Genomic DNA, 24,355 nt, shown 5'->3' with positions numbered 1-24,355 from the left:
TACAATGTGGAAACAGGCCATTTGGCCCAACAAGTCCACACTGGCCCTCCAAAGTAACCCTCCAAGACTGCTCTATATATACTCCTCAGCTAACCTACACATCCCTGAACACTATGGGCAATTTAGCATGGCCAATCCACCTAACCTGCACATCTTTGGATTGTGGGAGGAAAGCAGAGTAAAATCCAAGCAGACAAGGGGGAGAACGTGCAAACTCCAGTCACCCAAGGCTGTAGTCGAACCCAGGTCCCTGGTGCTATAAGGTAGCAGTGCTAACCACTGAGCCACTGTGCCACCTGATCAAGTCAGATTTCGGTTTGGGTTCTGACTTGCCCAGCACTACCATAAGCTGGGATCATAATGGATATCCATTAAGGTTGCATCCTCTGAAGGTTTTTGTTAGGCTGAAAGTGCCTAATGGGTTTTTTAAAGTCTAACCAAAATGAATACAAGAAGAGGTGTGCACTTTGATATGAAGCAAGTTTATTTGCTTAATCAAATTTATATATATGCAAACCAATGAGTGAATCTATTAGCTTAAACTACTTTCGATACATTCAGCAAGTGAGTCTTCCTGCCTTGTGCCCCTCATGGACTCCTGGGTGATGGCTAGGTCTCTGAGCTCTATCTCACTTTCTACCCACTGGTTCACAAATCCCAGTCCAATGGTGTAAGTCCACAGACCTGGCCTTGCGAACCCCAGTCTGATGGTGACAGGCAGCCCGAGCTGGGAAAAGTTTTCAGTATTGATACTATTCTGAATTTGAGGTGTGTACTGTGTCCCCATTTGTGCACCTTTCCAAGTATTCTTTTCTGAAAAAAGCAGGTCTAGCAGTCTCTGTTCCCAAAACAGACAGTTTTTACATTAAGTCTCTTTTGCACGTATTTCCTTCAATTGCTTTTTGCCATGTCTCATTAACCCATAATGATTAACCCTTAATAATGTGATTTGGAGATATCAATTTTAAGGCTGACATAACAGAGGGCAATGGCTTCCTCCTCACAGTTGGAGCTGAAGTCTGGCCCTTGCCTCTTCTTGGCCAGTTGACTAGAGGTCATTATCGTGTGCACAAAAGAGAGGGAATTAGTGATCAAAAATATAAACGGATTGTGGAAGTCAAGCGTGACAGGGCAGCACAGCACTGCATGGTGAAACATACAGGATTGGATGGACACTGCGGTCATCTCATTCCTACATAAGCAGTAGTGCACTTCTCCATCAACTAGAGAATATTCTCTTTGCATAGAGTGAAGGAGTGAGGTGCTGGATGTATGCTATAACCTCCCTAACCCCCTCCCAATTACCACCACCATCCCTTGCTGTTCTTGGCCTTCTTGTGGATCAATTTTTCTTGCAACAAGGAAAAGGGAGAGTTTAATCATGATGGAAGTGGATGGAAAAGTTGCTAATGGTGAGACAGGAGGAGGACACATGTGAGATTCCCCAACTGAGTAGGAAGCACAGAGAACATTTAAAAGGCATCTGGATGGGTATATGAATAGGAAGGGTTTGGAGGGATATGGGCCGGGTGCTGGCAGGTGGGATTAGATTGGGTTGGGATATCTGGTCGGCATGGACAAGTTGGACCAAAGGGTCTGTTTCCGTGCTGTATATCTCTATGACTCTATGACAAGGATGGTTAATTGTTTGGGAGGATGAGGTGGTGTGAGCCGTTGAGTGGACATGATAATTGCAATAGTTGAGAATTGCAGTCCATGAGCCTCAGTAAGATGAGTGTGCACTGACACAGTTAGAGTGACTGGTGGCTCTGTAAATGTGAGATAAGAATTAGTAGATGCCAGCACTTACTGTTGCGGAGCCCACAAGGTCATTGATCTCCTTCCTGCACTGCTGTGCATTCCTTTTTATCTGTGACACAGTCCTAACCCAGGCTGCTATCTCAGCCGAGGCAGACTGGGCATGACGGCGTGGCTTATTGTGGCAATCAACAAGATGGAACACTGCCCGCCTCTCCACCATCCCACCCATCACATCCCTGCTGGTGGAGCAGGGTGCAATCTTTCAGTTCTAGGCTATTTTTATCAAAGTCAAGGAAATAAGAGTTTGCACCCTAGATTTGAATAGCTGAACATGAATCTTGTTAGTGTAGTGGTCTATTTGCATCAGTAACATCTCATTAGTAGCTAAATTGTGCCTAATTTATAAGTGGTTTTGTATTCTTCCAAATACTAGATAGAAACTGGATAGCGACAATTCCTGACAGGAAACTTAGAGCAGGTGCCTAGTGGATCCAATTCACCATCTACTCCTTCAGGCCTCCATCCTGATCATAAGTAATCCTGACAATGGTCATTCACCATTATAAGTTGATCATACTCAAACAGTTCTGTGAAGAAGACATCATTACAGGCAACCGTAACAGTCTCAATATTGGGCCACAATTCACAATGAAGTGATAAGATTCAATGATAAGATGTTGTGCTATGCTGGGCATTGGAGGAAGAGTAGCACTCTCTTAAAAAAAAATCCTAAACATGGTGTGCCACCAAGGAAAGTTAGCTTGTGTAGCTTGATTCTTGTAGCCACAGTTACAGTGACAAGTCAATCAGACAGGCAATAGTGTAAAGAAGCAATGTATTTACGAAAGTATGCTTCGACTTGCACTGAGCTGTCGCTTATGCCACCTATGTACCCTCTGTTCATGTGACCTGTGAAAGACAGTTCCTGGCCAGCAGTGCCTGACTTGGTGCACAGCTTGACTTTAGATGTGGCACCAGGACAGGTAATTGCAGACGTTTTGGCAGTGCCTTCTACCAATGCTCAGCAATGGATAGTGGGAACAGGCACCATGGAGACATGGTGCATCCATAATGAAATTAGCCAGTGGAAAGTTGTGTGAAGAAATCCTCACAAACCCTTCACAAAGCTCTCCAAAACCGCAACTTAGCTGATGTTTGGTAAAATTCAGCCCATTAAATCCAAATGAATGTTCGTTACAAAACATGAAAGAGAAAACAAAATAGAGAAGTTGCAAAAATCTTAGCGAAAGCATTTCCAAAAAACATTTAAATCATCAATTTAGTGCTAAAATATAATGAATAACACTTTCCCAGCTTTACTGAAATTTGCAAGAAATGTCCGTGGTTCACCGAAGAGGAAATGAAAGAAAGCTATGCAGACACACAGGATGTTAACTTCATGTACAACTGAAGGAAATATACAGAACTAAATCTTCACAAACATTTCAGAGAAGTGTAAGTTGTATGTGTGACATTTTCTTTCAACATCTCTTCAGCTTTGACTCACTCAAGTAACATTATCTGTCTGTATTCTTCCATAAAGATTGCTGTTGGTACTATTTTACACCCCTTTGACTTCTTCTCCATCATCAGAAGGAGGAAGGACTTTCCTCCTTCACGGCTGTTTCTCGACCATTTCCATATTTGTATTCATGTCAATGTTTGTGTTATCAAAACTCTGTTGGATGTCTGAAATAATACTTAGTTTGTCAAATGATTCTTCATACATATTGGGCGGGGGCAGCAGAAATTGAGAAGTCAGTGAAGGTTCTTTCAGGTACTGTTAAAAAAAAATGCATTTAAGGGTAATCACTCTCAATTCAGCAAAAAATCAGCATAATTCCATAGAATATAATTGATGTTGCACTTTTGTGATCATTTACTGAGATTCAGTGTTCAATATGCTGGAATTGAACTAACAACGAATCCATTGACAATAAATAAGAAGTTTGGAGTTCAGAAAACAATCATAAGTTCACACATAGAGTATTCAAATATTCTTGGATACTATACACCTAAAGAATATTTGTGTGGCTGTTATTTAATTTTCATCTACTCATGTCTCAATCCTATTTACAAAGTTTCACTTGAACTTGATTTGTTAAATCAAGTAGGGAGTAGGGATCTGTTACTTCTTGTGAGATATTGCTGGCACAGAATAGCTGAAACATTTACCTTCATATCCACCTTCACAAAGTCATCCTGATTATCAATTAACCTGCATGTTTTCTCCATCACTGCAGACATCATCCTGCCCTCAAACCTTTGTCCCACAGACAGGATCAAGGATGGAAGAGTAGATTATCTGCCTGGAGCACCCCCTCTACAATGATGGCCAGATAACGACGATCTTTTTCTTTGATCATAAGTTTTAAAAGCTGCTGATGGAGGCACCTGTGCCCATCTTTATCTACAATGACAGGCTGCAGCACCTTCTCGGCTGAAGAGCCTCCAATTGGAGCTCGAGCTTTGAGAGCCCACTCTCAGCCCTTGAACGAATGGCCAGAGAGCCACCTCCAACTCTGATTGGGAACATCTAAGGAAACCACTGCCGGTAGGCAGCTCATGATGCGAGTTCCATTGGGGATCACCATTTGATCCCAACATGGAGGTTCTGACTCAAAACCCAAAATCCATCCCTCTGATAATGCACAAAGTCACACGAGGAATTTAAAATCCCCTGAAGAACAAATATCAGGGCTGACTATCCAAAGGACATGCATTGAAAGCTAAAAGATGGCGGGCTTGCCTCAAAAGTATGCATTTAACAACTGTGGATGGAATTTAATGCCCTTGCCTGTGGCAGGTTTGGTGATGGGGATGGTCATTTAGCACATGATAAGTCGGGTCTTTCTTGAGGAAGTGATGTGGGAGTCTTGCCAATTCTCTAGTCAGGGATGAGATTCCTGTCACCTCTATCAAATACTGCCCAATGTGTTGTTGCCATCTGGTGACTAGAAACTAATAGCAGTTTAGAATCTGATAAGGAATAGCTAGTTTGATCTATTCACTTTCAGGAGAATTGTTCTGTTACAGTCAGCTGCCCTAAAAGGCCCTTATCTTGAAACCGTCCACAGACATGGTCTGTAAAACTCTGCTGTCTATCATGAAAACAATTACAACATATTCACAGCAGTCATGTCATGTACATTAAGCTTATTAAAATGGAGATAACAATTATTAGCAGCTAGCAAGAAAATGACAGTTGGAATTTACTCATGTTTTGCCAAATGTCAGGAGATTAGGAATTAGAAAGACAAACAGCATTCATTTTAAAGGAATTTAAATGCAGTTGTAAAGATTTGCTGCTGGTGAGGAAAGATTTGGTGAAATCTCACCTGCAATATTATGTACAATGGATTTCCGTTGTTGCCACTGATACTTAACAAAATTCTTACAGAATGTAGCATGGTAGATTTAGAGAGGATGTTAACCAGGGCTGGTGACCCTAAAACCAGGGACATATTCTCAGGTAGAAGGCAGGCATTTTAAGACTGAGGTAAGGAGGAATCCCTTCAGAGGGGGGTGAATCTTTGGAATTCTCTACACCAGAGAATTCTGGTGGAAACTCAGCTATTGAGCAAGTCCAAGATACAAATTGAAAGACTTTTAGAGGCTGATGTCATTTGAGGAAGATGGAGATGATGTGCTTAAGTGGAATTAAGGAGATGACCATCCACGATCTACAATGGCATTGCAGACTCAATGGGCTAAATGGCCTACTGCTGTGGCTATGTTTTAAGTTTAGTGGTTTGTTATTCAGGAATGGAGATAGACAACTGCAGTATTACATACCTCTTTTATGTGCTCGGGGAGATTGTAGGAAGGTTGGAAACTATGTTTGACAGCCCTGTGAATATAATGTGATGAGTAGAAAATTCCCATCGTCACACCAAAAACAACACAGATAGATGCTAGAAGAGTCACAATCACTTGCCACACTGGAGCTCTACCTGCAAGCACAAACAAAGGGGAGAACATTTGTAAGGAAATATTATTTGGACACACAACATTAAACCTATTACTGATGGAGCCTGAAACTACCACAATGGAGGTGAAACACAAGAGGCCTAAAACTTCAATTGTGTTGCAAGAATGAATCAATTTGGTTGGCCACAAGGTGTAGTTTTGCACTTGACAAAGTGGTTCTGCCCTATGTTTCCATCAGCATAGAGGGGAGGAAAGAGCAACAGGATGTGCATTACCTTGCATAGTGAATCTAGAAGTTTAAATGAAAAACACAACACACTATGAATACAACTGACAGCAAAACAACACATTTTAATGTTTTTTTTTGAAAAGGTGCTTTTCACCTTGACAAGCTAATGTGGATGTACTATGGAAAACATAAGACAAAGGTTTCAAAATCTACTAAAAGAAATATTAGAACAGCATGATTTGTTGTAACACATTAACAGTGTAGGTTTTCTTGCACTATCCTGCGTGTTACAATGCTTGATCACCTGACCTGCCCCAGAAGGAATCTGATCTCCACATTAGGGCATTTGATCTTCACCAAAGACAATTATCCCACCCTCGTGGTATGCTGACACCAAATGCAAGTGAACTTCTTGCATCTGTGCAGTCTAAACCTACAATCACAAGGCCAATTTTGCATACCTTGGTTTTCAGGCCTTCAAGACTAGCATAATTCCGAGTGGTATTTGATTATTTAAGTGGTCAGCTCTCTTAGTGAGTCATGGAGACACAAATCCTAATCCAACCCCATTTCCACCCCACTGAAAAAGAGAAGTGCCATGTGGATTGCAGGATTTCAGTTTCTAGGTTTTACTGCCATTTATGCATGAAAGAGAGCCTCTTGTCATGGCAAAAATCCAGTCCTAGGGCTCACGAGATCAGAAATAATATATTAGCATAGATTAAGAATTGGTTAACAGGCATAAATAGAAATTAGGAATTAATGAATCACTTTTGGCGTGAAAGATTGCAACTAATGGCGTGTCACAGGGATCTCTGCTTGAATCTCAACTATTTACAATCTATATCAATGACTTAAATTAAGTTATAGAGTGCCATGTATCCAAATTTGCTGATATACAAAGCTGGATGAGAAAGTATGCTATGAAAAGGACACAAAGACATTGCAAATAACCAATGTCATGAAGACGTGCATTATACTAAATAACGATTATTAACCAGAGTTAAGGTTTTGGGTCTGGTTTCTGCTTTCTCTCCTGCTGAGTTTTTCCAGCAATTCCTGTTTTTGTTTCTGATTTCCAGCACCCAGAGTTTTTTAGTGTTTTTTGTATAGTGATTACAATCCCTCTGTAGGAAACATGAATTAAACTTTAAAAAAAACAGAAGCTAAGTAACTTAAATTCACAGCCAAGATGGCCAACTAATTGACATTATTGTGCATTCTGTATTTAAACTCCACTAAAATGGAGACAATATGCCTGCAAAACCCATTTAAGATTGTTTCTCCGGGGAATGTGAAGAACTCCCTCCTCCTCTCTCTTTAGTGACACATTAATTACAATCATCCAGGTCGGAGTTGGGTAATTAAGACTAATCACTTAGAGAATGGGATATTGGCTAAATTTGCTTCCAAACATAACCAATCAAATCAACTTTGGCCTACATGCACTTTTATTTTGTCCTCCTGAGTTGGGGGAGGCAGATCACTCTGCCCTGAAGCTCTTCAACCATGTCATGAAACAAACTCGCTACCACAGCCACATTCGCTTCCTTAGTGCCTGCCTCCGTAACCAACTCATCCCACACGGACTCTGGGTCACCTTTAAACCAGCAGAGTTCAGACCCGAACAGGACAAACAGTACAGACTACAGATTCAAAAACACCAGCAATGGTTCTCCTTCAAGATCCTCCACTCCACGCTCGCAGCAATGCGCCGGCACCTAACCTCTCTACAGTCATCCCTATCTCAGCTGAGGGCCACACTCTCTCAGAATTGCAAAGGACCCATTCTGTACTACATCCTCAGGAGAATTCATACTCTCAACAAACAGTATTTCAATTCCATCTCAAACATCAAAACCTCTAAGTACAACAAACTTTTATCTACCCACCTCCATAACCAATGCTCCTCAAACATTCCAGAAGATTCCCCTGGCCTCAGAAACTACTCAGATGCCATTAGCCATGCGGCTGATGCAGCTGCCACCCCCATGCTGATTGATGATGTCACGTCCGCCCCGTCATGGCCATTCAAACAACCACTTCCGCCCCTCACAATTCCTCATGCATCACACATGACATCACTTCCGCGAGAGTTCTTAATTTTTTGGAATTGTCTACTCCCAAAGTTATGGATGCTCAACCATTGAATACCTTCCAGACTAAGATTGACAGATGTTTGGATAGCAAGCGCAATGTAGAGATAGTGTAGGAGAATGGAGTTGATGAGGAAGTTCAGCTAAGCTATAACAGAATGTCTTCAAGGGGCCTCAGGATTTAAAACTAGTTCCTATTTCTGGTGTTTTACACTCCATTTTACACACAGCAAGTTCCAGTAAAATAAATGGAATTGATTTCAACAAATCCCTTTAGAGGCAAGAGATGAATCTTGGTTATAACATAGATCACCTGTCGTCTTTTTTTCTAATACTTGCAGAAAACTACCAATCTGAGCCATCAGAACTCATTGGGCAAAATAATGAGCTGGGTATCTGTTACAGCTTTCAATCTTTTCAGAAAGAAAATCATGAAAGTCCACTTAAAACCTTAAAAGTCCCTTATGTACTCAATCCCTTATCAAAGCAAATAGTTCTATAACTCTAAGCCCACTTTAAAGACTGACCTCTTTAACCTCTTTGAACTGCTAAACAAAACTAAACTTATAATCAATCTGTTGCAATAATTGGTCACTTTGAAAATCAGCCAACAATTACCAATAACTTAACTGTTCTCCTTGGGGTAATATCAACAAATAGCAGTTGTTGTTACTAGAATAGACTTTTTTCAGTTCTCATTGACACATGTAGGCTTTTATGTTTCAATTTTTAAAGGGGTGAGGATTTAAATAGCTATACATCTTGAGTCTTTTCAACTTCCATTGACATAAGCAAGATTCTCACTAAGTTTTAAAGGGCTGGGGATTAGAATAACTTTGCTGCTTGACAATTCTATAGACCTGATCTGTCCTTTGCAGATACTTACATCTCTTCCTCAAACTCATGACTTCCACACTGTGGGATAAGACCACAGTGAATTCAAAGGATCCCGTTGAGTTTGGATTTCATGTCTAAATGGTTCACGTAATGCTTCTTTTCCTCGACTAGCAACATTTGGATCTGTTGGAATTTGGGTGGAACATCCAGATCTGGATTCTACCTGTCATTTTTAAAGGTCCACAGAATCTCAACAATGTTAAAAAAATCTGGCCCATACTGTCCAGCAGCATGAGGGGCCAGGAATATATGGTTTAGCAGTACAACATCAGTGCCAAGAAAACCCTGCTTTTATGAACAGTGAAAATGCCCACAAATGCCATGTGGTTTTATCCTGTAGTATTCCTGTAAGTGTTGATTGTACTAGTATAAATACCATAATAGTGCAAATAACGTAACATAGTAATACCATTATCCATTGTAGTTCCACAGACAATTGAACTTGGGTGTGTTTTTCTGTTATGCAAGACAGGTTCCACTTTCAGGCAGTAGGTGGTCCAAGCTTCAAGATTTGTGAGGGTTGTCATCTTCTGATTAGTGTTAATACTCTCAACCTGTACGGCAATTCAAAAGGTCCATTAAATGGTTACAAAATCTAATAAATGAAGCAAGTCAGATAAAACAAGATATATTTAATGAAGCATTACAAAGAATTACTGTCAATATTTTCATAAAGCTATGTGTAGGCACGCACAATTCTTCTCAATATACAGGACTGTATTACTGCTGAATCCATGGAAACTCTGGTTTCAATAGGTATTTTCTACAGTGTGAAAACAGGCCCTTCAGCCCAAACAGTCCACATCGACCCTCTGAAGAGTAACCCATCCAGACCCATTTCCCTCCGACTAATGCACCTAACACTATGGGCAATTTAGCTTGGCCAATTCACTTAACCTGCACATCTTTGGACTGTGGGAGGAAACCGGTGCATCCGGACAAAATCTGTGCAGACACAGGAAGAACGTGCAAACTCCACAGAGACAGTCACCCGAGGCTGGAATCGAACCCAGGTCCCTGGTGCTGTGAGGTAGCAGTGCTAACCATTGAGCCACCATAGCATCAGAACAGAATACAATTTATTAATTATATTCCAGTTTTCCATTGATGCACATGTCTGAAACTGCTACACAAGGTGCTACTGTTTGAGAATTAACCTATTGGACATTTGCGCATTTATTCTCAAGGATTTTAATACCCAGACTATACAAATTAATGATTTTTTCTGCGATTATCCTTGGAGATACAGGAAAAGCATCTTTGAGAATTTCCTCTAATTAGAATTGTAGCTGTGACCAATTCCCTTTCTCAATAGGTGCAAAAGTACAAACTGTTTGTAAGTAATTGAAAAGAGCTGCCTCTGTTGAGAAATTTAAACTGCTTTTTGCTTTACTTTCTCTCATATTCTTACCATTGATATATTCTGCTCAGGACAACATGCAATAAACAAGGACATCAAGGACATATCATGTATACACCATGTATAACACACAATCAGACTTCACTGGACATTACTGTGCACATTTTGAATTGCCATTACTGTAAACAGCGAAACCAATTTTAAAATTAACAATAGCCAATAAAGGAGTAATAACTAACAGTCAGCCAGTTGCTATGCAGTAATAAAATTGAGTAATTGTAATAAAGTTGTAAATTGTGAACATTATAACTTGATTGAGTTTGTTGATGAAGTGAAGCATGGGAACTCCACCACTTGCAGATTCCCTTCAAGTCACACAACACGCAGTGCTCTGAGGAAGGATCACTCAACCCAAAACATTAACTCTGGTTTCTCTCCACAGATGCAGCCAGACCTGCTGAGCAACTTCAGTTTTTGTCTCTGTAGCCTTTTAGGAAGCTGGCTGAACCCACCACCTCATGGGTAATTGGGGAGGGGCAATAAACTCCATTGCAACATTCACGTACCATGAATGAGTAAAAACGTAATGTGGAAAATCTGGAGAGGCTGTTCTTTTAAGGGAAGGCTGAAAGGAGATTTTGCAAAGTCATTCAAAATCAGGAGGTATCTGGACAGAATAAATAGAAAGAAACTGTTCCCAGTGGCAGAATGTTTGAATACCAGAGAACACTGACTTAAGGATGAATGGCTAAAGAATCAGCAACGTTAAGGATAAACATTTCCATGAAGTGAGTGGAAGGATTTGGAATGTGTAATCTAATGACATGAGATGGAGCAAAATTTAATTGTGGTTATCAAAAGGGAACAGGATAATTATCTGAAAAGAATCACAAAGCATGAGTTTTTTTTAAGAGAGCCACCATGGTCAGAATGGGCCAAATGGCCTCCTTCATCACTAAATTTGATGAAATGAGCAGTTCACAAACGAGTAGAACCAGGCTTTGATTGCAGCTATAAATTCAGATAATCGTTGTGACCTGTAATTACATCCTTATAGGAAAATTGCACTTCGCATGGGTGAGACAATGTCAGTGAGGATGGATAAAAATAGTAAAAATGCTTGCAGGAAGGATATATTATTTAATAACATAATAGGATAAATTATTTCTTAAACAATTTTAGTTGACTGCAAAATTATTTTTGGCATATTGAACGTATTGTGCATGCTTACCAAAATGTAGAAAATAGGTGCAAAAGTAGGCCATTTGGCCCTTTGAGCCTGCACCACCATTCAATATGATAGTGGCTGATCAAGCAATCTCAGTATCCCATTCCCAACTTCTCCCCGTACCCCTTGATCCCTTTAGCCACAAAGGCCATGTCCAGGTCCCTCCAAATACGTCAAATGAAATGGCCCCAACAACTTCCTGTGGGAGGGACTTCCATGGGTTCACAACACTCTGAGTGAAGAAATTCTTCCTCATCTCAGTCCTGAATGGCTTACCCCTTATTTTTATACTGTGACCCCTTGTTCTGGATTTCCTCAATATTGGGAATGTCCTTCCTGCATCTGACCTGTCCAGTCCCATCAGGATTTTATATGTTTCTATGAGATACCCCCTCATTCTTCTAAATTTCAGCAAATACAAGCCCAGTTGATTCAGCCTTTCCTTATATTTATGCCATCCTGGGAATCAGTCTGGTGAATCTTCGCTGGACTCCCTCAATAGCAAGGATATCCTGCCCCAGACTAGGAGACCAAAACTGCACATAATAGTCTATGTGTGGCACTTCAATTGAGCAGGACCCTTGCAAACTGGTGGGATGACATTAGAGATGTTCTAGCTCAGCAGAATTTATAAATACAAGGCAGTTGTGCTTTAAAAAAAAATGAAAAAAACTCTGTGTTTCTAGTCCAGTCAAACGTACCTTTTCTTCCTCTCCAACTTTCCAGTAAGACACTTTGTAAGCCAAGTCGAGAAAATATTCTTGCATGGATTTGTAATTATTCTCATTTACGGGTCCAATGATGTTGACATCGAGCATATCTAACCTTGGCTTCACAACCACTGAAGGCGGTCCAATTTCAGCTATGTCACAAAGACATTGGTAATCCATTTAGAAAATCAAGACAAATACTTAATTCCAAAGCAAATTAAATGGAAAATATAAAAAAGCAAAAAACAATCCTACTATGTACAGAAGGTTCAAATTCATCGATAACAGCCCATTCCGATGTCTCATTTTCATATTCAGCTCTTACACGCAGGTAATAACCAACCATAACAGATAGTATGGACAAGTCGCATTCTGTCATTGTGATGCTTGTGCAGCCTTTCTTAAAATGGGCGTGTTTTTTAAAAGCTTTATCATAATAGCTGAAAACAAAATGGATAAGAAAGCTTGTCATCATCAGGTACATTGTATGTGTGTGCCAATGGTGGGTCATTTGAATGAACCCTTATCTCTGGGTTTGGATTCACATTCCATGTCAAGATTCAATCACAAAAACAAGGCCAACACTCCACTAACACCGAGGCAGTGCTACATTATGGAAGGTGCTGCAAAGTGTGATAGACATTTGTGAAATGATGTTTAGCAATTTTCAAACTCAAGAGATTTTTATTCAGCAAAGGTATGGAAGGATATGGAGAAAAGATGAATTGGTGTGGAATATTGGAGTTAGGCTGCAGATCAACCATGATCTCGTTAAATGAGGAGAAAGTGAGGACTGCAGATGCTAGAGATCAGAGTCAAGAGTGTGGTGCTGGAAAAGCACAGCAGGTCAGGCAGCATCCGAGGAGCAGGAGAATTGACATTTTGGGCATATGCCCTTCATCAGGAATGACACTTTTCAGGGGGCTGAAAGATAAATGGGATGGGGGTGGGGCTGGGAGGAAGGAAGCTGAGAATATGACAGGTAGATGAAGGAGGGGGAGAAGGTGATAGGCCGGGGAGGAGGGTGGAGCGAATAGGTGAGAAGGACAATGGACAGGTCAAGAGGGTGGTGCCGAGGTTGAGGCATTCTTCCTTGAGGCATTGGGTGGTTAGGATTTGGTGATGGAGGAGGCCCAGGACCTGCATGTCAGTGGAGTGAGAGGGGGAGTTAAAGTGTTCAGCCACGGAGCAGTGGTGTTGGTTGGTGTGGGTATCCCAGATATCTCTGAAATGATCTGCAAGTTGGCGTCCTATCTTCCCGATATAGAGGAGACCACATAGGGTACAACGGATACAGTAGATGACATTTGTGGAAGTACATGTAAATTTCTGTCAGATGTGGAAGGATCCTTTGTGGCCTTGGATGGAGGTGAGGGGTAGGTGTGGCCGCAGGTTTTGCACTTCTTGCTGTGGCAGAGGAAGGTGCCGGGAGTGGGGTGTGGGCTGGTGGAGGATGTGGATCTGACAAGGGAGTCGCAGAGGGAATGGTCTCTCTGAAAAGCTGACAGGGGTGTGGAGGGAAGTATATCTCTAGTGGTGGGGTCTGTTCGTAGGTGGTGGAAGTGGCAGAGGATGATGCGATGTGTATGAGGGTTGTTGGGGTGCAAGGTAAGGACCAAAAGTTGGGGAGGTTTCTGTCATTGGTGAGTTGGCAGGGGTGGGGGTACAAGGGCGATGGTAAGGGAAGAGGAGGAGATGCTCTGGAAGGCATCGTCAATCACATGGATGGGGAAATTGCAGTCTTTGGAGACCATATGGGATGTTCTAAGGTGGAATTGGTCATCCTGAGAACAGATGTGGCCGAGGCGGAGGAATTGGAAATAAGGAATGGCATTTTTACAGGAGGCGGGTAGAAGGAGGTGTAATACAAGTAGCTGTGGGAATCAGTGGGTTTGTAGTAGATGTCTGTGGTTGGTCGGTCGCCAGAGATGGAGATGGAGAGGTCCAGAGATGAGCTGTTTTTCTCCAGGTGTCAGGTGGTTAGAGTTTGGCGATGGAGGAGGCCCAGGACCTACATGTCCTTGGTGGAGTTGGGAGGGAAGTGGAGTTAAAGTGTTCAGCCATGGGGCGGTGGAGTTGGTTGGTGCAACTTGACCTGTCCATTGTCCTTCCATCTATCTCCACCCTTCTCTCCTACCTATCACCTTCTCCCTCACCTTCATCTACCCTGCATTCTCACCTTCCTTCCGAATAAATGCTGGAATAAATTTAAGCTTTACTCTTGTTCCTTGATTTTGAAAGGTGAAAATGTTTTCTCATATTGCCCTGTATATATTTATCTCCCAACCACCATCAGAAAGTTACATTACCTTACCATTATTACGTGGTTGGTTGTGAGAGCTTGCTAAGTGCAACTTGACTACTGTTCCTACATCACAACAGTGACTATACTTCAAAAGTAATGCATTTGATGATTGGGATGACCCATGATCCTGAATGTTTCTATACAAATGTAAATATTATTGAAATTCTAGATGAAAATATGCATTGAAAAAATGTTTTCAAAATTCTTAGTTTCATAACTTAAATTACATATTTGGATCGGTCCCCTTTTCACCAAGCACTAAGTTTCGGTTACCTGATGTACAACATAGCTGAAAATGTGTTGCTGGAAAAGCGCAGCAGGTCAGGCAGCATCCAAGGAACAGGAGAATCGACGTTTCGGGCATCAGCCCTTCTTCAGGAAGGTTCCTTGGATGCTGCCTGACCTGCTGCGCTTTTCCAGCAATACATTTTCAGCTCTGATCTCCAGCATGTGCAGTCCTCACTTTCTCCTCCCTGATGTATAACATAATTGAGTAACAAACTATTCACCTCTTAAGTGATTATGTAATATATTGAAAGTACAGTGGAAGTAACAGCACTCACAATAGTCTCTGCAAGTAACTACTGTAAAGTGAATATGCTCAACTTGGGGCAGCACAGTGGCTCTGTGGTTAGCACTTCTGCCTCACAATACCAGGGACACAGGTTCCATTCTCTGCCCTGGGCAACTTTGTGTCGAGTTTGCACATTCTCCCCATGTCTGCATGGATTTCCTCTGGGTAGCTCGGGTGTTCTCCCACACTCCAAAGATGTACAGGCCAGGTGAATTGGCTATGCTAAATTGCTCATAGTGTTAGGTGCATCAGTCAGAGGTAAATATAGGGTAGGGGAATGGGTCTGGGTGGGTTACTGTTCAGAGGGTTGGTGTGGACTTGTTGGGCCAAAGAGCCTGTTTCCATACTGTAGGGAATCTTAAAAAATGTACAAACCCATATTCTTTTCCCATTTATGTAATTTTTATAAGCTCCAGTCCCATTGTTGCCACTCACCTTTGGTACTCTACTGAATAATTAACATTGCCTTTGTGGTAGGTTACTGGGCTCCACTGAAGCAGATTTTTAAAATTGATGGTATGCATTTTCACATTCTGTGGTACAGGTAGCTTTCCAAAAACTGTATTGATGATAAAAGAAAAGTTATATATATATTTGTATACAATATATATTTGCAAAAAGGAATATTGTTTTGGACTGCATTTTCATCAAATTCTTCTATTGGTATGCTTCAGATCAACTGGCATGAAATCATACATAATCATTATTTTAACCAAAGGAAGTATTTTCCTCAGTTTTTATTAACCCCACTCCATTGAGAGGGAAATTAAGTTGAATTCTGGAAATAGCGGTTGGGAGGCACACACAAGTGTCATCTGTTTATAATTCCTCCCATGAGGAATTTCTTTGCTCCCACTGATTACCTTCCTAAGGATGGCTGGGATCAAATACTCACACTGTGATTAATATTAATCAATTAATTAAGGTGAATGCACACTATGCCATTTGATATTATTTCATATCTACCATCAATCTACACTTTAAAGTGCAAAATAATGTTCCCCTTTCCTCTGAACTGTTCAATTAGACTATGTCCTGAAGAGGATTTTTGAAATTTAACCTCCTGTACCATCAGTGGAAGGGATCATTGAGAGAAAGTGGTCAATATTGGTTTTCCCATAAAAATGAAAGCCCATATTTGATCTTCATTCATGTGATATGATATGGAGGTTATGGTAAATGTTTTCTGTTATTGTCTTTGGTACAAAGGATTGCCAAAAGTGTGGAAAGCAAAATTTTACAGGAAGTGTACAAAAATGGGTTAATAGTCTGATGGTAATGAGATTGCGATATATATCATGTTGTAGCAGGGACACTGGCAATCATGTGCAAGAGTCAGAGAAGAGAGATGCAATTGCTTCTACACGAGAGAGATTTGATTACCTAGAGTGTATAGCGTACTATTATGTAAAGATAAGAGTTTTGAAGAAGGATGTCAGGATTTAATCTGAGTCACTTAAATGTTGAGAGAAAACTTCCAATCCAGAAGAGTCACATATTTTTCCGAAGAAAGATCCAAATAGTATTCAAATTGGAACCAAACTAGAAACAGCTGCATGCTCGTACAGATCCTAGCTGGTATTTTTCACACAGTTAGACAAATGGATCTGCTGTGATCTTCTTGAATGGCACAGCAGACTCTATGGGTTTAATGACCTATGTCTGCTCTTACATGTTATGATCTTATGATGGAAAATGAGGTGAATCCAATTTGGGACATGCAATTCACTCCTGACGACAAACCTCTTCTCTTTTGTGGTATTCTTTAACCCAGCAACAGGTGTCCAGCTGCATTTCATGCTGAATTACTCCAAAGACATTCCAATTTTTGGAGCAGCTCACAATTAAAAGTGAGATGACTCAATGATATGTAACAGTCCACAAACCACCTCCTTGTTTTTTGGTTTAGGCAATAAGCTGTTTTACAACACACTTTATTTCTATAGTTAGTGGTTGCAAATTTACCTTCAGGCCAATTTGATAGTTGCTGCAATGCAAATAGTCGCTATATCAGCCTGCTCAGAGAGACTGTTACATATACCTAGAGCAGTTGGATCTGAGAATCCAGGTGTCCTGGCTCAGGGGTAGGGACACTACCACTGGACTACAAGTTAGTCTAATGCTAAATTACAAAACTGAGTTACTGGAATTGGTGTGAAAGTATCTTAAGAAAGTCTGCCCTTACTACTTCGACTTTACTCCAAAAATAACTTTAAAAGGAGAAAAGTAATGTTTGAAAGCTTTCTGGACTGTGTTTCAATTTTTTAACTATCCTTCAGATTTTCATTTTTAAAAGCTGTCAAACATGTAGTTAAACATGTAAACAGTTCAGTCACAAAGGCAATGGCAATCTCTACTTCAGACTTATAAAGAGTAATTAATCTCAGGCGGAAAAGATCTAGCGAGGATAAGAGACCAGAGGGAGGGGTGACGTAGGGCAGGAATCCTGAAGGCAGGTGCTGTGCAGGGTGGAGTGGGACAGGGCCCAGACCACTGACCAAAAGAAGTGGAGAAGACGAGGAGTTCTCATTGTGCTTGTCTCAAAATTCATGTGTTGGTTATGTAAGGGAAGGATACTGCGGATTGATTGGCCAGACAGGAGAAGGTATAAGGGGATAGTGAAAGCAATGTTTCTGATATGTTTTCCTTTCCTCTTGACCAGGAATCTATCTCCACCCAGGTCGTCAACCATGTCCATCTATTTCCCACATCTCTGCTCTAAGCTCTACTCCTCCCTCCCAGAAGCATAAGAACATTCCCTTGTCCTCATCTTCTATTCCACTATCCTCTAGATTCAATAGGTCATTCTCCACTTCCTCTACACTCGACCACTCCTCAGCAATCTCCAACTCTCATCTCCTGTACCAAGGTGCTTTCCCTGGTAAGCTGAGAAGATACATCACCTGTCATTTTGCTTCCCCGCTTCTCACGTACAGAGCCCCACAGATAAATCAAACAGTAATTTACTTATACTTATTGCAATTTAACATTCTGTACCTGCTACACATGATACGGCCTCCTCTATGTTGAGGAACGCAAACACAAATGTGGGTAATTGTCTTGGTGGAGCACCTTTGTTTTCTACACAAGCACAACTTTGAGTTTCCATTTCAATTCTCCATCACACTTCCACTCTGACCCCTCTGTTCTCCCACACTGTGCAGAGATTAATTGAAACAATCTCAATGGACAACACCTCATCTATCAAATTGGCAATTTCACTGCCTTCAAGGCTTAACATACAGTTCAACAATTGCACACCACATCTCTGACCCTACATTTCAGACAGGAAGTCAGAGAGAAGTACAACATAGAAACAGGCCCTTTGGTCCAACTCGTCCATGCAGACCAGATATCCTAACCTAATCTAATTCCATTTGCCAGCACTTGGCCCATATCCCTCTAAACCCATCCTATTCATATACGCATCCAGATGCCTTTTAATTGCTGCAATTGTACTAGCCTCCACCACTTCCTCTGGCAATTCATTCCATACATGCACCACCCTCTGCATGAAAAAGTTGCCCTTTAGTTCCTTTTTCTATCTTTCCTCTCTCACCCAAACCTATGTCCTCTAGTTCTGGACTCCCGTACCCCAGGGAAAAGATTTTGTCTATTTATCCTATCCATGTCCCTCATGATTTTATAAACTTCTATAAGGTCACCCCTCAGCCTCTGACACTCCAAGGAAATAGACCCAGCCTGTTCAGCCTCTCCCTGTAGCTCAAATCCTCCAACCCTGGCAACATCCTTGTAAATCTTTTCACGTTTCACAACATCTTTCTGATAGGAAGGAGACCACAGTTGCATGCAATATTCCAAAGTGATGGTTGCGTTTCCTCTATTACAATGTACACCTCCTGTAAACCCATGTTTGTTCCCCAATTATCTCCTTTTTTAGCAGTAGAAAGTTTTTAATTTGTCAAATATTATGCTATTAAATTATTATTGTACTTTCTTGGTTATGATTAATACTATATTTGCAGATAAATTCAAAATGCTAACCTTTGAATTAGTGTGCTGTTCTGACATTGAATTGAATTTACTGAATTGAATTTATTGTCACGTGTACAGAGGTACAGTGAAAAGCTTTGTCTTGCGAGCAATACAGGCAGATCACAGAATTAAGTAGCATAGATAGTAAATAATAGACAAACAGCAGCAAAAACAAAAACACAGGTACAGGCAAATATTAAGAGTTTGTGAATCCGTTCAATATTCTAACAACAGTCAGGTAGAAACTGTTATAAAACTGGCTCGTGCATGTGTTCAGGCCTCTGTACCTTCTCCCCAATGGTAGAGCTTGTAGAAAAACATTGCCAGGGTAGCATGGATCTTTGAGAATGCTGGCGGCCTTTCCTTGACAGCAGGCCTGGTAGATGGATTCTATAGATGGGAGGTTGGCCTTTGTGATTGCCTGGGCCGAGTTCACCACGCTCTGTAACCGTCTCCTATGTTGACTGGTACAGTTACCATACCAGGTAGTGATACAGACAGAATGCTCTCGATGGCGCACCTATAAAAGTTGGAAAGGATATTCGCCATCATGCCAAATTTCCTCAACTGCCTGAGGAAGAAGAGATGTTGGGCCTTTGTAACCAGTGGACCCACATGAAGTGTCCAAGAAAGCTTGTTGTGGATGACCACTCCCAGGAGCTTGACACTCTTCACTCGTTCCACCTCTGTGCTGTTAATGTGTAGGGGGGCATGAGTGAATAATGAGTTCCTTGGTTTTGCTGGCATTGAGAACTAGGTTGTTCTCAGTGCATCATTTTCCAGGACTTCCATCTCCGTCTGTAGTCTGGGTCATCGCCATCTGGGATTTGACCGATTATGATGGTGTCATCAGCGAACTTGTAAATGGCATTAGTCTAGTATTTTGTGACGCAGTTATGGGTATATAATGAGTACAGTAGCGGGCTGAGTATGCACCCTTGGGGGATTCCAGTGTTAAGTGTTAGTGACGATGGAATATTGTCCCCAATCTTCACTGATTGTGTCCTGTGGGTCAGGAAACTGAGGATGCATTTGCAGAGAGTGGGGATTATTCCGAGATCACTAAGTTTAGTAATCAGTCTTGGGGGGGATAATAGTATTGAAGACTGAACTGTAGTCAGTGACTAGGATTCTTACATAGCTGTTCTTGGTGTCAAGATGTTCTAGGAAGGAGTGAAGGGCAAGTGATATGGCATCTGATGTGGATCTGTAAGTCCAATAGGCAAATTGGAGTGGGTCAAGAGTAGTGGGAAGGCTGGAGTTGATTAATGCCATGACCACCCTTTCAAAGCATTTCATGACCACCGAAGTTAGGGCCACTGGGCAGTAGTCATTGAGACATGCTGCATGAGCCTTCTTAGGCAGAGGGATGATGTTGGCCCTCTTGAAACAGGCAGGGACAGTGGCTTGCAGTAGGGAGAGGTTGAAGATATCTGAGAAGACTTCTGCCAGTTGATCTGCACATGCTGTGAGTGCACGGCCTGGTACTCCATCTGGTCCCATCACTTTCCTTGGATTTGCACAAAGGAAAACTGATCTGACCTTTGGTGCAGTGACTGTTGGGATAGGTTTGTCAGGACTTGTCGGAATAGGTGTTACCTCTCTGCCGAAATTCTGCTCAAAGCGAGCACAGAAGGCGTTGAGACAATCTGGGAGGGATATGTCTTCGTCTGCTATCTTGCACTGTTTCTTTTTAGAACGTGTGATGTCATTCAGTCTTTGCCATAGTCGCCAGGTGTCTATTTGGGTCTCTAGTTTGGATTGATATTGGTCCTTGGCTGTCTTAATGGCTCTGAGAAGGTCATACATGGATTCCTTCTATTTATGTGGGTCTCCTGATCTGAAGGCCTCACACCTCATTTTTAGCAGGTTCTGTATGTCCTGATTCATCCAGGGTTTCCTGTTGGAGAACACCTGGACTGACTTCCTTGGTACACACTTGCTGATAAATCAGCCGATTCCAGTCAGCACCAGAGTTGATCCTCTGCCTCCTCCGACCAGCACTGGACCTGTATCCACAAGGGGATTTCCTGCTGGAGCGTTTGCCTGTAAGCCAGGAGAAGAAGCAGTTCAGAGTTCCCGAAATGAGGATGGGGGGGGTGGAGTGGTAGGCATCCTTCATGGTGGTGCAGCAGTGGTCTGGTGGGGGAGGTAATATTCCGGTGGTACTTAGGCAACATCTTCTTTCGATCGGCTTGATTGAAGTCGCCAGTCACAGCAAACAGGGCCTCAGGGTGTTCTGTCTCCAGGGTGTTACTGGTGGAGTACAGCATTACCCAGAGCTTCCTCAACCATTGCTTGTGGTGGTATGTACACAGCAGTTAGTATAGCAGTGGTAAATTCCCGTGGTAGATAGAAGGGGTGGCATTTGATGATGAGGAGTTCAAGGTTTGGGGAGCAACGGCTGCCCAAGATTGCAATAAGTTGTTGATTAAAAATAAACCCGTCCACCCTTTGTCTTACCCGAGAATGCTGTGCAGTCCATATGATGGATTGAAAAACCATCAGCCTGAAGTGCAGTCGGGAATGGATGGGTTGAGCCAGGTTTCCGTGAAGCAGAGTGCGCAGCAGTCCCTCAGTTCACGCTGGAAGCTGAGCTGTGATCTGAGTGTGTCCATCTTGTTCTCCAGAGATTGTACATTTACTCGGAATAAGCTAGGAAGTGGGGGCGGGGGGTTCTTGAAACCACGTAGTCTCAGTCTTACTAGCAGGCCGGCACGCTTACCTCGCTTCCTCGCAGGTTTCTTACACTTCTGTGGTCCAGTGGCCTGGTGGAGTGGATTCTAAATGCTTCCAGTTAAGTGATCATTCCTTGGACCCTGTGGAGCAGGTAGGCTGCAATTTGGTGTATTTCTGCAGAGGGTCTGCTTCGGACCCAGCGTAGCAGGTAATTTCCTGTGTGGTTTTTTACATTTTCTGGTGAGCATACCATGTGTGTTGAAGCATGATAAAGAGGTATTATTTGGACATATGTCATAAGGTTTTGAGGCTTAGGAGATTCAATTTTATACAAATGATCTTTTCATTGAGAAGGTAATTAAGAACATTGTGAAGAAATTAAAAATGTAACTGTGAAAGAGTAACACGATTAAAACTTAAAATAATTCATTGTCAGACTGCAATGTTCTGTTTATGTTTAAAAAGAGAAATGAGAAAAGGGAAGAAAGGAGAATGACAATTACAAAGAACAAGAGATAAAAATTTTTATTCATTCATTGGATTTAGGCGTTATTGACTGGAAAAACATTTATTTCCCATGCTAGGCCATTTCAAAGGGCAGTTATAAGGCAGATCAACTAAGCATGGCAGACTTTACCCTTTAAAGGACATGAGTGAACCAGATGAGTTTTACAATTGACAATAGTTATATGATGATAAAAGTATTTTTTTTAATTTAGTGCTTATGTTGTATTTAGGATTAAGTAATGGGTTAACATTGATGTGAGTGCAATAGTGTTGGTAATAAACACCATTTAAGGATATTAACCGCAACCTGTTACCATGAAAGTCCAGCCTCTCTCCTTAGCCTCTGCCCGATGCATGATGACTATCAGATTGAACTCACTACCCAGCGACAGTGTGAGAATGCTGATATTGTTCCAAGACAGAACAGGGTGTGCATTGGTGAGGGATTTTCTGAGGCCCATGCCAAGGTCATGAGCAGAGAAGATTGGCTCAAGCCAGTGGAGAGTTTTCTTCCTGATCCCTACTGCTCCCAGTTTTGCTTGGGTTCCTTGATGTCACAATGGGTCAAATGGTCACCCTCACCTCACCTCTTGAGTCTAGCTCTTCTATGTTTTGGCCAAAGTTGTAATCGGGTTCCATAGTTATGTGGTTGTGGTGGAATTCAGAATGAGTATCAATGAGCAGGACATTGCTGAATAAGTGCCACTTAACAGCAAATATCAATGACCCTCTGTGTCACTTTGCTGATGATCAAGAGGAGGCTGATGGGGTGATACAACAGAGGGGGCTTCATCTTCACAAGGACACCCCTGCCATTACTTTAATGTACAGATGCATCTACCACATGTAGATTGATAAGGACGAAGTCCAGTGGCTTTTCTCCACCAACCTGAACCCTCTCACTCCCACTTCTGCCTGCCACTAGTCCAGGATAATCTGGGCCATCACCTAAAATTCCTCTTTTAACCAAAATAGGTTGGTGAAGCACTTCTCTGAAGCAGTAACTCCACTTGTAAATCGTTAGGAGCCTCCCCTTCCCATGTAAAATTATACTCTCTATCCTGCAATGATCACTGATGCAATAATGGTTATGGGGAATCTGATGGTTTTATCCTTTGTACATCAGATCAGAGGCTGATCTGTATCCACAGGGTCAGAACAAAACTGGCCTTGTCCTGTTCCACCACAGTACATTTGTGTGTCGGTCTCTCTTATAGTTCTGCACTCTTCAAGGAAGATCTTTCAGTAAGTTTTCCCAACATTTTTACAAACCATTTAGTAAGGTTCGTTGTGGATCCGATTGCAAGACAGAGAAGGGGAAATAAACCATATGAAACCGTGAACAGGTCACAACGTTGAATTTATGGATTTAACGCCTCCCATAGCTCCAAGAACAAAAATACATCCAACTTGGATCAAGGACAGCGATTACAAACTGAAACCATAATTCCTCGACTCTATTACTTTCCTGAACATCGTCACTCACGGTTCTATCGTGAAGCCGACACAACCACGCCGTTAAAAATGCTTTAAACGATACTTTTGGTTACTAACCTGTAAATATGAAAGCTGCTGTGAGGCCGCAACGAATCAAGTTTGTGTCCATAGCCATGTCTCTCCCTTGAGTCACTGTGTCTCAGATTACTGGATTACTGACATCAGTGTTTCCTCATTCTTCCAATGCAGGTGCTAAAAACTGGAACAAGGATTACAATGTTGGGCGGAGAGTTCCTGAAACAGTCATGAATGACACATCCCACAAATATGCAATCAGTGTTCACCCTTGGACCAACGTAATTGTAAACAAATTACTGGTACACGGAAAATGCAGGTATATTAGCAAAGAAACAGTTACGGATACACTGTGGGCACATTATCTACTGAATGTTCATAGCGGGAACTGATACTATTTTTCATTGAATAACGTGTTGCAGGAGGTACCACCACCTGCAGAGAAACGAGAAGGGGCCATTAATACTGGCCTCATCAACACCACCTACACCCTGTGAACAATTTAAAAAATATATACTTACCTGGGCCCATCATCCAGTCACTGTACACATCCGTACGCCAAGGTGAAGGC

At 41.7% G+C, this 24,355-nt stretch overlaps 1 protein-coding gene across 1 annotated transcript; it reads right to left on the bottom strand.

The window, feature by feature from the left end:
• Positions 1-516: 516 nt before the first annotated feature.
• Positions 517-23,946, bottom strand: LOC140486421 (interleukin-10 receptor subunit beta-like). The gene is made up of 7 exons (XM_072585527.1): positions 23,827-23,946; positions 15,526-15,649; positions 12,467-12,651; positions 12,203-12,363; positions 9,323-9,467; positions 5,557-5,714; positions 517-3,541 (listed from the first exon to the last, which is right to left on the bottom strand). Exons 1-7 carry the CDS (start codon positions 23,882-23,884, stop codon positions 3,377-3,379), a joined length of 996 nt encoding a protein of 331 aa, XP_072441628.1. The 5' UTR covers positions 23,885-23,946; the 3' UTR covers positions 517-3,376.
• Positions 23,947-24,355: the final 409 nt, after the last annotated feature.

The sequence above is a fragment of the Chiloscyllium punctatum genome, chromosome 15, assembly GCF_047496795.1.
Source record: "Chiloscyllium punctatum isolate Juve2018m chromosome 15, sChiPun1.3, whole genome shotgun sequence".
Lineage (NCBI taxonomy): Eukaryota > Metazoa > Chordata > Chondrichthyes > Orectolobiformes > Hemiscylliidae > Chiloscyllium > Chiloscyllium punctatum.
This window is presented reverse-complemented; position numbering and strand designations above follow the sequence as displayed.